Source organism: Lepeophtheirus salmonis, chromosome 3 (genome assembly GCF_016086655.4).
Source record: "Lepeophtheirus salmonis chromosome 3, UVic_Lsal_1.4, whole genome shotgun sequence".
Classification (NCBI taxonomy): domain Eukaryota; kingdom Metazoa; phylum Arthropoda; class Copepoda; order Siphonostomatoida; family Caligidae; genus Lepeophtheirus; species Lepeophtheirus salmonis.
The window spans coordinates 3,745,245-3,758,493 of record NC_052133.2 but is presented as its reverse complement, the minus strand read 5'-3'; the positions used below and the strand labels follow the sequence as shown (position 1 = coordinate 3,758,493).

The 13,249-nt window shown below is 31.6% G+C and overlaps 1 protein-coding gene across 1 annotated transcript in view; it reads left to right on the top strand.

Moving 5' to 3' along the window:
- Positions 1–12,767, top strand: part of LOC121114385 (uncharacterized) — a 61,469-nt gene extending 48,702 nt beyond the window's left edge. Inside the window, exons 2-5 of the mRNA XM_040708336.2 lie at positions 2,993–3,068; positions 3,135–3,248; positions 4,175–4,260; positions 12,180–12,767. Of these exons, the coding sequence (XP_040564270.1) occupies positions 2,993–3,068; positions 3,135–3,248; positions 4,175–4,217 (233 nt within the window). The 3' untranslated portion in view covers positions 4,218–4,260; positions 12,180–12,767. The remainder of the gene's footprint in view (positions 1–2,992; positions 3,069–3,134; positions 3,249–4,174; positions 4,261–12,179) is intronic.
- Positions 12,768–13,249: the final 482 nt, after the last annotated feature.

Below are 13,249 nucleotides of genomic sequence, written 5' to 3'. Positions count from 1 at the left end.
GTAATAATATAAGCACAGCATTCGAGTGATGTTTTGGAGCTACGTCTTCTTATGATGTTCAAAATATTTGAAGAAAAATGGCCATCCATTAATAAAGCTAAGTACGATAATGAAATTGAAGATCAGGAATTAGCTAGTCTCTGTCTGATGTGCGAAAAGAATCCCTTGATTATGATAAGAAATGTACGGAAACAAATCTTCCTTGACTCGACTATAAAGAACTACATAGCGTGGTAATTATATTATTTGGTCATAAACGTCCACGAGGTTTAAAATGTATGTCACCGGGTGCTATACGCCACCCCCTACCGGTTATCATAAGTTTTTTACTGCCTAAAAATTTGGATGTTTCGATCTCAATTCCAATTGACAGACATAAAGGAGTGAGGATTGCACAATATTTGTGTGTTTATGGTGCAAGTTTATCTTCTATACTGGAGGTCTGCTTCTCTAGCCTAAAGTGCACCTACTAATGACCTGAATTTAATTAAATCCCTCCTTAAATATTCCTCCATTAATTCACAGATATCAAACTCAACATAAAAAAAATATTCAAGCACTTATGGTTCTTCTACGGGAACCTTGTTGGACAGCACATTAAGTTCAGATTAAAAAAGACTTATAGTAAAAGCCTAGAAAAATTTGAGCAATTAAACTTGAGAAAGACCGTTCTTTACTCTAAATGAATTAAAATACAATAACTTTGAAGATATCAATCATCCAATTAATATTAAATTATAAAATTATCCTCTTCACCAATACTCAAAATTATTCATCTCATTTTTTTGATTGTCACATGTACAAAACTTTTTTTTTGTATAAGATAGATACCTAAGTTTCTTAGTTTTCCTTACAAAAATAAAAAAGTTATGATGTAAAAAAATAAATATGACTAAACCATAATAAATACTTGCACTGAAATTTTATATCATTTTTTTCTTTAATTCAATCAAGTAGTATTAACTTTATGGGTAAATAGGGAGGCTTACTATCCATATTAATATTAATAATATATTTATTCAACGTAGGCTCAAATAAGCAAAAAATAATATTAAACATTAGGGGTAAAAGTATCATCATTTTATCTTTTTGCAGAAGCCTTTGTTGTGAAATTTAAGAATGCAAATATGTCACATCCTATTTATATTTTTCCATTTTCATATATTTTTTTCTCGTTTCTTTAAAATGACTTCTTGGAATATATGTATGTGAATATTTTTATATAGAAATATAGAAAAAAAATGTCCCTTGGTTATTAATAACTGATAGAATCACAGTATTTAAATTATATATATATGGTTGAACAAAAATCAATATTAGGCGATACCCCCAATTAATTCTTATACTTCATATATACATACATACCAATATTTCATAGACATGTTTGAGCCAGTTACAGGCTTTGTATCAAATGTTCTAGCTGAGACAAGGCATTTCATAATTTTAACTCTAGTTTGAAGCTGGTATTTGATTTATAAGATTTAATTTGGGGAATGAGATCGGAGTTTGTGTTGCCGGAGGATCTGTTGTTATGTTGCTCAACTGCAATCCACATAAAAAAGTCCATGGGATTACATTCTGGTGAGTTCAAACACCGGATTCAACAGAGTAAAAAAAAAAAATTATGAAAACCAGGGCAGCGTTGTCTTTGCAGTGTAGTATGGAGCAGAGTATTCCTGTCACCTCCAGACTCTTCCTGCCTGGCACTCCAAACAAAGGACCTGTTCAGGCTTAAGAAATTTTGCAATCTCATAATTGTCTCGTCTGGTGCAAATCACAAGAGGGACACTCTACTTTTGCCACATTTGTGGAATAAATACTTCTTTGACCGATGCATCTTTTTAACTGACGCTAAACACTTCTGGCTAGCGGCCCAAACAACAAACAGTATATTACCTGCATATGTTGTTATCCAACGTCAGCATGCTGCATAAGAGCAAGGACGAAACAAAAATCCTGCTCTGTATAAAACAAGGACATAGGCTAAAATTACTCTGTTTTTGACCCCCAACAACTCCTTAGCGTTACTCTTCGTCATTCATGAGTACACACACTCGTGATTACACTTTATATCTAAATGTTATCTCCTAAAAGTTTGAAAGAAAAATAATAACAGCTTTAGAAAATAAAAAACACTATTCAGATTGTCAACAACAAGAATACTCACACGTTAAAAAATGCATAGGATTTACAACCTTAGTCATGTGGGTCTGCAAAGTGTCAGGAAAAAATGGGAGGAGAAAAAAAAGGAAAAGTGTCTAAGTGGAAACAATAGGAAGATTTTTTGAAACTGAGAAATAAACAAACACGAGAGCTGTTCGCATAGAAATACTGCTTATCAGTTAACTTTCGCGTTACTCATGGATTGACGAGCAAGCATTAGTATAATATTAGGAAAGAGCAGTGATTTCCACTTAGCCTTACTTGATTCAAAAGAGGCATCCAAGTAAAGTTTCAACCTCCTATGCCTAACCGTGTGGGCATCCATAAGAGACACTCACATAAACAAACTTTATAATATATAGAGAGATACACCATTGAAAATAGACACAAATGACATATAAGAGACACTTCAATAATATATAATATTGAAAGTAAACTTTAATTAAAGAAGGAGAAATATGAAATATATTTTGTATGAAATAGGTGCCTGTCAGCCAAGAAAATCGTTTTTTAGAAAAATGCTATTTAAAGCCACTTTGGCCTTAAAGGACAAAAAAATTATACCAGAACCCTCTCTTGAGCCTTCAAAACCTACACAAAAAAATTTCAGCAAAATAATTCATTGGTTTGGCCGGTGTTTCCAGACATATACACACATGGATATATGCATTTAATAATTAAATATATTATTTCAAAGACTGGGGAGGTCGGGAGTTTATTATGTATCCTTTCAGAAATGAAGGAATATCATTTACATATTATATATAAAAAGATTACATTTAAAGAAAAAATCACAAAAAGTTCATCATTTTCTTTTTATTGTTGTTAGATGTCTCTCCGGAAGAGCTTCAGGACTACATAAATCAACTCCAAGACTATATTCAAATCAAAGAACAAGCTTCAAAGTAAGACATGATCAAACACCATAACAATTTTTCATTTCTAATATTTCATTACTTTATTTTAATTAGAAGAGGACGATTTTGTTTGAGACGGGATATGACTTGTCCCAATTTGCCAAATGGAAAAGACTTCTGTTGCTCTGGATCTCAATGTTCTTGCAATCTCTTTGGACAAAATTGCAGGTAAGTTTTTATAATATATTTTGCAAAATTGTGATTTAAATGAGCATTTAAGGACGGAGAACATTTTTTTGTTGAGTGTCCTTAAAGTAAAATATTTATGGCTAGTAATAAGTTTATAACTAATTCATGTTCAACCAATCAACGTCCAGAACACTAATACCAGTGATGTTGTCTTAACAATAGTAGATAAATAGACAGATAACCAAAAGAAATACACACACAGTTGGAAAGATATAGCTAAATGGACAACACGCTCGGGAAAGATTATTCTCTTCAGCTTACTGTGCACAGGTTCGATACCCGTTCACTCCCAGAAAACAAAATATACATTAGGTATATTATGACTTCAAAAACAATTCCTTGGTGAGATGGAGTAATTGTAATACTCTTATGTACTAATACTTAATAAATGCGATTCCATCTGACCAAATAAAGGAACATAAAAAAAACAGTTAACATGCATTATTATGAGTGGGATGACGCAGCGGTATATGCTTTATTTTTATATATCTTAAACATAAGTGACCTGGTAGGGGGGCTTGGTATTTTCAAAAAAATTCCAAAAATTAAATTTCAAATATTAAATTTTTTTTTAAGAAATCCATATTTATTTTCAAAAGATTTCAAAAATCCAACACAGTTCACAAAAAATTAAATTTTTAGAAAAAAAAATCAAATATAAATTTTTTGAGTAAGAACAAAAAATTCCTTAATTTGGAGGGGACTAAAGCCCCTCCAACCTCCTTTGAGGACACCACTGAAGAGGTAGCATATTTTTTAATTTTCATTGTAGGGGTCATAATATTTACACATAGCCTACGTTTAAAATGTGAATCTTGTCGGTCCCGTCAACAAAAATTATATGTAATCGACTTTTAAGTGGAATAATTAAGTATCTTGTAATTCTTTATTTTTCTTTTCTTTAGATGCAGCACCATTGGTCTATTTCAAAGATTGGGAAAACGCTAATTGAAGACGTTAATCATGGCTTTTCATTCCCCTTCTATGTAAAGTAAGTAGTAAATATGACTTTAATAGAAAAATATTCGTTTCATTTAATCTATTACTATCGGATTTGATATTTTAGTAGGGCTCAATAGATAAAATAAAATAATAATAAAAAACAAACGCAATAATGGAGTAATATTTTTGCTTTTGAACAGACATAGTCTACTCAAAATATATTAGGGTTTTTCGCCAGGGGTTTATCGGCTTTTATACAACCCGGTAAGTTCCAGGGGAACCCTGCATTATGCTTCATTTAATTATTATAATGATATAGACACTTTTAGCTCCATGGTCGGACTGTGTATTTAACAATTATACAATCTCCAGCTTACCAGAAATTAGAACTATCATCCCATACTTTTTTAGTTTTTGAATGTGGGTTAAATAAGTTGGACTTGAGGCTTCCTAAAAAACCAACCGGTGCACTATTACTGATATAAATGATACATTGAGCGTAAACAAGTCGGTCCGTTTTTGGATGTAATATTGAAAATAACTTTATGAAGAATAAAATGGGCATATTATCCGGAGTATTTTATTATTATATCTCAACAATTATTTCTCAAAATATCATCTTTCTCCGTCCACCATGACCTTCAGTGTGGGCCTTGCACACCTTAATGACGCAGTCATTGGACATATCAGCCAACTCCTTCTCAACAGATTCCTTCGGAAAATCAATATTGATGTAGTTGGCATTGCAGTCCTTACTCTCCATGAAGCCCCATATTTCATAGTCCAATGGCGAGCAGTCCAATGATAAGGGGCATTGGTTTGGAGACCGTAAATCGGTTCTTTGCATGCACCAAAATTAAGTTGTTATGGCTTTGTGGTCAAGTACTGAGTCTTGTTGACATCAGTAATTCTTTTCGAGGTAGTTGGTATCCACCAACCAGGGCTTTACTTCCTCCTTTACAGAGTGTTGAGCGTGGAGAGGATCAGCAATCCTTTGTCTTTTTGCCTCCATTGTCGTTGTTTTTTGACATATTGCAACCAACAATACAGCATATGAATGGCTGATAAATTTTGGAACAAGTTATTTTTTTACATTCCAACATCGATTGCAAGTAATGATGGCTTAATGGAACCCTAATTAGTGCAGTATCATTTGCTTAAGCAAACTATATATTTAAAAAAAATGAGGATTGAGAATATACGTGTAGGACTAGCTTAAAATTTACTATTTCTTCAAGAAATATAAAAATAAGCACCTAAGTTTCACTATATTTACATTCAGAGGCGTCTGCTGGATTATATAAATATATATATTTTTTTTTTTTTTTGGGGGGAAATAAATATTAAATTTTTGAGAAATTACAAAAATTCAAGCTTATTCATAAAAAAAGAAATTTTTTGGAATAAAAAAAATTGAAAAAATAGTTTTTTGGAGAAAAAAAAATGCAAAAACACTTTTTTGGAAAAAAAAATTGAAATTTTTTTTTTTTGTAAATTTAAAAGAATTGAATTTTCTCCAACCCACCCTGACATATTAAGTACTTAGAGGATATTTCCCGGGATCCTGCTCAAATACTATTTCCGTGTGAATGAGAAACCATAGTACATATAGGATGTCAACCCGTATATAGGTATATTTATATGAACAATAAATATCTTCAAAAACCCTTATTTATTTTTTATCGATAAATAGATGGGGAAAAAGTTTCCATTATTGATTTTATCTACTATATATATATATATATGAACAAACTATTACCAATATGAAACACTTATTTCGTTTCTCTATAAATTATCGTTAGAGATCGAAAAATCAATTTTTATATAAACATAAATTTCATTTAGATACAAATGTAATGCGTCAACATAAAAATAATATTTTCTCCAAATTAAAAAAAGTAATAAATCCTAATTTATTTTTTTACTTCATAAATATAAAAATACAGCCCAATATTTCAGAAATATATTTAAGTCAATTTTAGACTCTGTGTCGAAATTTGTAGGATGAGTTATGATATCCAAAAATGTTTACCTTAATTTGATTTAAGAGACTTATGTTTACCCAGATATGGACATTTAAATATGTCAACTTCTTATTCTTTATTTCGACGGTCAATGTTGTCTACTTTAACTGCTAATTGCAGCTTACTCAAAGGGCCAATAAGAATAATTTATGGATAGAATTTGACAATAATTTTTTGTTGAAAAAAACAAATGTAATTCACAGGCAACTTTGATAAAAATCATTCTAGCTTGCTTTTGTGTTGACGGGCACGTATGAATGAAAATTTACTGGAGTACCTTATTCTACAAATCTACTTATGAGTGAATGCACATTGAATACTCAATCTCTTTTTTTTGTTGAAATATATAATTATCTTAATATTTTTGAGAGTAGATGAATTTGCATACTTTGTTCTATACTTTTAAATAAACGTTCTTTCTTTTTACCGACTATTTTTTTCGCATTCTCACACCTTTGTATCAATTTCTATTTGTATTCCTCCACAATGTTAGGCTGTATCTTTATAAAAAGAATCCTCGGAATGTCTTCTGTGCAAAATTCCATTACAGCATCGGAAGTTAGGATTACATTCGTGTACGGGCGTTGGAGACTGGCTTTCGTCAATAATCTCTTCATTATTCCTTCACCTTGTTCCAACCCGTCACATGGAATACTTCCAGGTGACGTAGCGAAAAAGTTACACACCGCTTTGATGCAAAAGTCCTTCTCTTGAGTGAACATGTTCGAAAAATTGTACTTGCTTTTATATTGTCCCACATCGGTAAAGTATTGAAATTTCTTCATCTCTGGAAAAACTGTATTCAAGTGTAGAATAACATATTGAAGGAAAGCGTGAACCCAAGTAGCAGAATTTTCTCTACAACCACTCACCATGGAAATATTTTCGTGTTCTAATGCTCCATCCTCCCGAAGACGATACGCTACGAAAGGTTGAATGGCTTGCTTGTTTTCCTAATGAAAACTTTGTATCTCATCCTGTACCATATAAGCGATGTATTCTGCAAAGTCACCCTCCAGTATAATATATTATCCAGACTTCATAGTAGATTTCAGTTACTTCATACAAGCATTTTATGACTTTGCTGTAAAACTATGCCCTGTCAATTTTAAGATTTGGGTGGAAAAATTATGGATAAGGTCCTCTTTTGATTTAGTGATACTTAGAAGAGATGTGAAGTCAGTGATAATCCACCATAAATACTTGATTTTATCTACTTCTTTCAAATCATACATAATACAGACAATTTAATAGTGTAGTTTTACCGGGACAGTCCTTACACTGCCCTATCATACAATTTTCCAATTCAGTAGAGCAGACGGTTTTTGCAACAAGTTTACTAAGGGGGATTTCAAACATGAAGCTGTCATAAGCTTAAGATTCTGGTGGTATTTGCGAAAATCTTACTGAAAGGATTCCAGATGTTCCAGCTAAAACACAAATTTTTGGACGGAGAGACGCAAAAGTAGAAAATCCGACATTTTAGTCAGGATAAGTTTCTTCCCAAGCATTATGTAGCTCTCGGAGATTGGACAAAACAAGTCGCTTTTGGGGTTTTTCTTTATCACCAACTTAGTTTTTACACTCACAAAATCTGTTTTGCCAGGCATGATGCGACTAAAATCATCATGTTCATAAAATTTGGTTATATTGCACTTTATGTTGTCATCTAAAGGATTTCACATATTTTGACCACAAAGTCCTAAAACACCTTTTTCTTTCTTAACTTCACGGCTTTTTTAAACCATATATTTGGTTGCGCCAAATTCCTCCATCGTCATTTCTATACTAAACGGTGAAATGGTTAAAATTTGAACTCGTAATTAAATGTGATTTCCTTTATTTCCTTTTCAATTCATCCATCATTTTCCAAAATAACTGCAAATCATTGGAAGTGCTCCCTTCGGAATCGGATTTTTTTTTTTTAATTTTTTTTTTTTTGGTTAATTTAATTTATATATATTCTACAATACAAACAGTGTAAATAATGAATACACATAAAGATAAAAGTAGATCATATAAATAAAAAGCAACAGGACCATTACGTTTAAAAAAAATACATATATGTCAGGAGTAAAATATTTAAGAGACCTCTCGAGAGGAAGACGGAATCTCCCACCCCAAAAGATAGATTCCTGACTTAAGTCATGATAACTTAAAAATGTATGATGTCTTCTCTAATAAAAAATGGATTCCCAAACTTATTAACAAAAGGCATTTTAGTCCTATTTTTATCAATTATATCAATTGTTGAATCTGAATTATAAGTTGGCCCTCCTTTGCATAAAATTCTCTAAATAGATGCTAGAAGTGACGAAAACACTTCCAAATCCCTATTAGTTAAGGGTGTTCCAATTTGGATCCATTCATAATACTTAGAGAACATGAAATTCAGCCTAAAGTCTCCCAACGGGTATACACCTGATTCCTCCACAACCTTTTTGTAACATTTTTGAATTATACTCGATAAAAGGCAGAGCCCAATGCCTAATTTATACTTTGGACACTTTAAAGCAGGAATATAATTTTACGGAAGGGGCCCTTAAACCAGGCATCATTGCAGATTCTGCTAGAGAAGGAATGGAGGTAATTCTGTATAATACAAGAGGAACAATTCTCAAATTGTATAAATTAATGTGTTTTTGTAGAGATAAATGACTGTTTCTTGACCATCATATTTAATTGCACCCAATTACCACTTGATACCCCATTGGTTGTCCATTCGATACCTAAGATGTTCACCTTGGGTGCAACTCTACAAGCTTCGATTATTGTAGAAATATCCGGCTTCCAAGATCCAAGGGGAAGGATTTGTTAGATTCATTTCTAATTCAGAGTTGACCTTAAATTTGGTAAAAACGTCAATACTAAAGTTGAATTTCCAAATTGAGTTCAATCATTAACGTGACATCATCAGCATATATCAATTAGATGCGGAGTCCAACAAAAAGAGACACCAACTCCCAAATACTTTTTCGAAATGGTCCTTGTTAGTTCATCGATGGCAGATATAGATAGCAAGGGGGGACCTGACAACCTTGTCTACAGCTCTTTCTTAATAAAATGGGTTCACTCATTTTACCATCCAACGAAATTATAGAAGAGCTATTAGAGAGTAATGCTCTGATAAGATTAAAAAAACGTTTGAGGGGTAACCTTGTAACAGATCTCATAATGTGGTAGTGACGTACATATTCCAATGCTGTGCAAAAATCAATTGCAATCAATGCACCAAACTTGCCACTTCTATTAAGAGATTCAATTGCTGTAGCTATATTTCCTGGAATATCCGTAATTTTTCTATTTATCAGGAAACCTTTTTGTTCATCTTTAACTTTTTGGTTTAAAATGGGTTCAATTTGTTTAGCTAAAACACCACACAATATTCTGTAAACTTCATTTAAAACTATGATGGGCCTCCAGTGATTGAATTCCGTGCCATTGCCCTTTTTAGGTATAAGAGCTATCCTTCTTTTTGTAAGAGAAAGGGGCATTTTTCTAGACATCTCCATGGATTTTCCTAATTTTAAAAGGAATTTCTTCAAGCGCAAGAGAGAAAATTCGCTCACAATGGCCATCTGGACCCAATGCCTTGGAATCCTTGAAATCATTGTTTATATAATTTACGATGTTAGCCTTGGTAAATACTTCGACCTTTGAGTGTCTCCTTTTCTTCGGGAAATTGAGTCTCTCTAGCCTAAAAACTCCGAGAACACTTTTATGGAAATATTGCAATGCTTCAGAAGGCTCATCGATTGTTCTATTGTTAACTACAATTTTTTGTATTATTGTAGTGGCTGTATGATTATGTTTGCGAGGTAAATATTTGGACCTAAGAATGGGTTCAGTTTCGCAATTTACTTTTCTTCTCATTTCAGTTTCAGCAATGTCAAAGATTTTATATGAATTCACCAAATCTGTGGTGTAGTTTTAAAAAAAAATAGAAGAGCTATTTAAAACTTTTTGAAGACTCATTTGGAACTTATTTGCTTTCTTTTTGTGAGATTTAATAAATTTTTGCACTGTTTTAACAGCAATATGAGACAATAATTTATAAGCACATCGAGAAGGCAGAAAACTAAAACCTTTTAAAAGATTGGATTTTAAAAACTTTTCGAAATTACATTCCCTTAATATCCATTTTGGCACTTTAAATTGATTACTGCGGGGAATAAAACGAAGAGTTATTTCAATCATTTTGTAATCAGTCGACGGATCTGGTCGGAAGCATTTTTAACCTGCTTACCAAAAATAGACGATATTAAAGCTAAATTGATTCTTTAAGATCTATCCCCACTAATCCTGGAAATATTATTCTATGGACTGAACTTTTTCGTCGAATGCACTACATTAAACTTTTTTATAAGTTCCCACAATATTGCAGCATTTGGATAAGAGCTCGCTGGCTTATCCAGATCTACATTGAAATCTCCAATCAAAAGTATTGGAGCATTTTCAGTAGTTTGAGAATCAATAATAGACTAAAAAAAGTCAACGACTTGGAATTTGGCCCATACGCATTGATGATTGAAAAAGTACAGACAGACACGGTAACAATAATTTTATGCCAATTACTGTCCATTGTATATTCTTTTGCAAATATTGGCTTTGGAATTATTTTGGAAACGAAAGTTAGCACTCTTCTCTAATCTGAACCAGAAAAGAAATTATGAAATAAAGATGGCAGACACAGGGGACAATTTCTCGAGCAGGATGAGGACACCTGGGTCCCAATATCTTGCAGACATAGGATATCAGGTTAAAAATTCCATAGATGTTTCATAAGACCATGTCTAACTCGTCTATCTCCACCTCCCCTTATATTCAACGACAAAATTGGAGAGAGTCCCACACTTGTCTTTAGAACATTAGAGGTTTTCGGAGACAAAAAGTCAATTTTTCGGAATATATGGCGTGTGAACTTTTTAGGAACTCCAAAGAAAGATGGCAACCTCGTTGTTCTTGGTGAACAAATCTGTAAGTGTAATTTCTATGGCATGGCCTTGGAGACGTCAAAGCACCTATTTTACGACTGTTGAATGGTACAAAATATAGTGAAGCTAGTAAAAGGGCGTACCGAAGAGTAATTGAACGTAACTTTGTTGTAAGTCTTTGTTGAACTAAGAGTACAATTGAGAATCAAAATCGGAGAAATTCAAGTCCGATTTGTCCTTACTATATACAGATTAGGGTTTTGTTTATTTTCTTCCTCTCACGGTTGTTTGTAGCTGAAATAATAAAAGGTCATCCCATCTAAGCTGCTCATATCTCAAACATTCTTCAAATTTTAGGATTACCATGTTCATTTTTGGTGTTTTTTATTTTACATTCGCAAAAGGACATTTTTAATGCATCACTGAATATACACTATGCAACAACATTTTCGCTCGTCCGCCAAAACTCACATATATTATTGTTATTTAAGCCTTATTGCAATATATTTGACCTTTAAAGCCTCTTTTTTTTTAATCACGTTTTTAAAGTATAATTTCGATTCAGAACCATATTTCGTGATAATCTATAATCTCCAAAAACAATACAATTACTTAAATAACGGATGAATAATTTTAAATGATGGACTTACAGTACTTGGGATGAGGATAATGAAATGATTAAATATTTCATGGATGATTAAACTATTAAGGTGTAGTTTTCGATTATTTTAATACAAATTACTAAATTAAAGGTACTCGTTGACACATGATAAAGTTCAAATATCTATAGTTATATAGCTCATAAATACATAACAACTATTTAATTTGAATAGATCAAAATGAAATGAAAGTATCAATGTATAGTTGGTAATTAGAATGACCAATGCTGTAATTAAATAATGCATTTTAAGGCAAAGAAATTCCCCTTTCTATAGCTTTCTTGAGCCCTTCAAAAGACATTGGCTCTAATAATCATGTATGTATATAATGAATGATTTTTTTTATTGCAGGTAAAATGTTGAAAGCATAGAAGGGCAAACAAAATACCACCAAAAAGTATAAAATATTCATTAATTCATTAATATATGCATTATTTTTTTAGTTTTAAACAATTTGTACTAATCTTTCAATGAACCGCTTCCCCAAGAAAAAAAAAACAATTTATTTTTTAAATATTAAGGATGTAAAATATATTATGTGATTTTCAAAGATGGCCAAATAAATGTAATTTAAAATACTCACAGTATTTGAATATCCCGATGTTTTTAACTTTTAATGAAATGTATTAAAGTATTTTTTCGTTGTAATTGTTGGAGTGTATTTCTCACACTGTATTTTGTGACAAATTAGCTCCAAAAACAATTTTTAATACAAATCCTTAATAGTTATCAATATATCCGCTTTTTAAGATCTTTGTATATAAATATCAATTCTAAAAATGAAAATTTCATATTTAGAAAAATAAATATTAAACTCAATAATTCACATTCTCTCTATTTACTTGTAAAAATTATTGGATACATTGTTAATATCTACCCATTTTATGTAATGTTGGTTATATATAATTTTCCAAAATAAATGAAAGCATTAAGTCCTTACGTTGCAATTTTCCCTTATTTCATATTTCTATAAATCATTTAAGTCATCTTCCTGCTTAAAGAATGAAAAATCCAGCACAGCCATTGGGAATCTTCAACTCCTGTGTTTTCGTAGATTTTTCTCATCAAAAACAGAAATGGTTTGCGAATATTTGTCATTTGGTTGTATTCAATCATTATATCGATTATTTAGCAAATAAATAAAAATAGTAGTTTAACTTTTTTTTTTTTCAATGAACCCTATTAGTTGATGTTATAAATCCTAACCATTTTTTAGCATGAAAGTTATTTTTTGTTGACAAACAGAACAGTGTTGTACAGGGTGGAGAAGATAAATCAAGAATAACTTTAACGGCTAATTATGAGAATTGTAGAGATTATTTGATAAAAAGTTTAATACTTTTGACAATCTAAATGTGTTAGCTATCGAATTTAATAAAAGGTTTTGTGAGTAACTCGTCGTTCAAGCATGGAAATAGTAA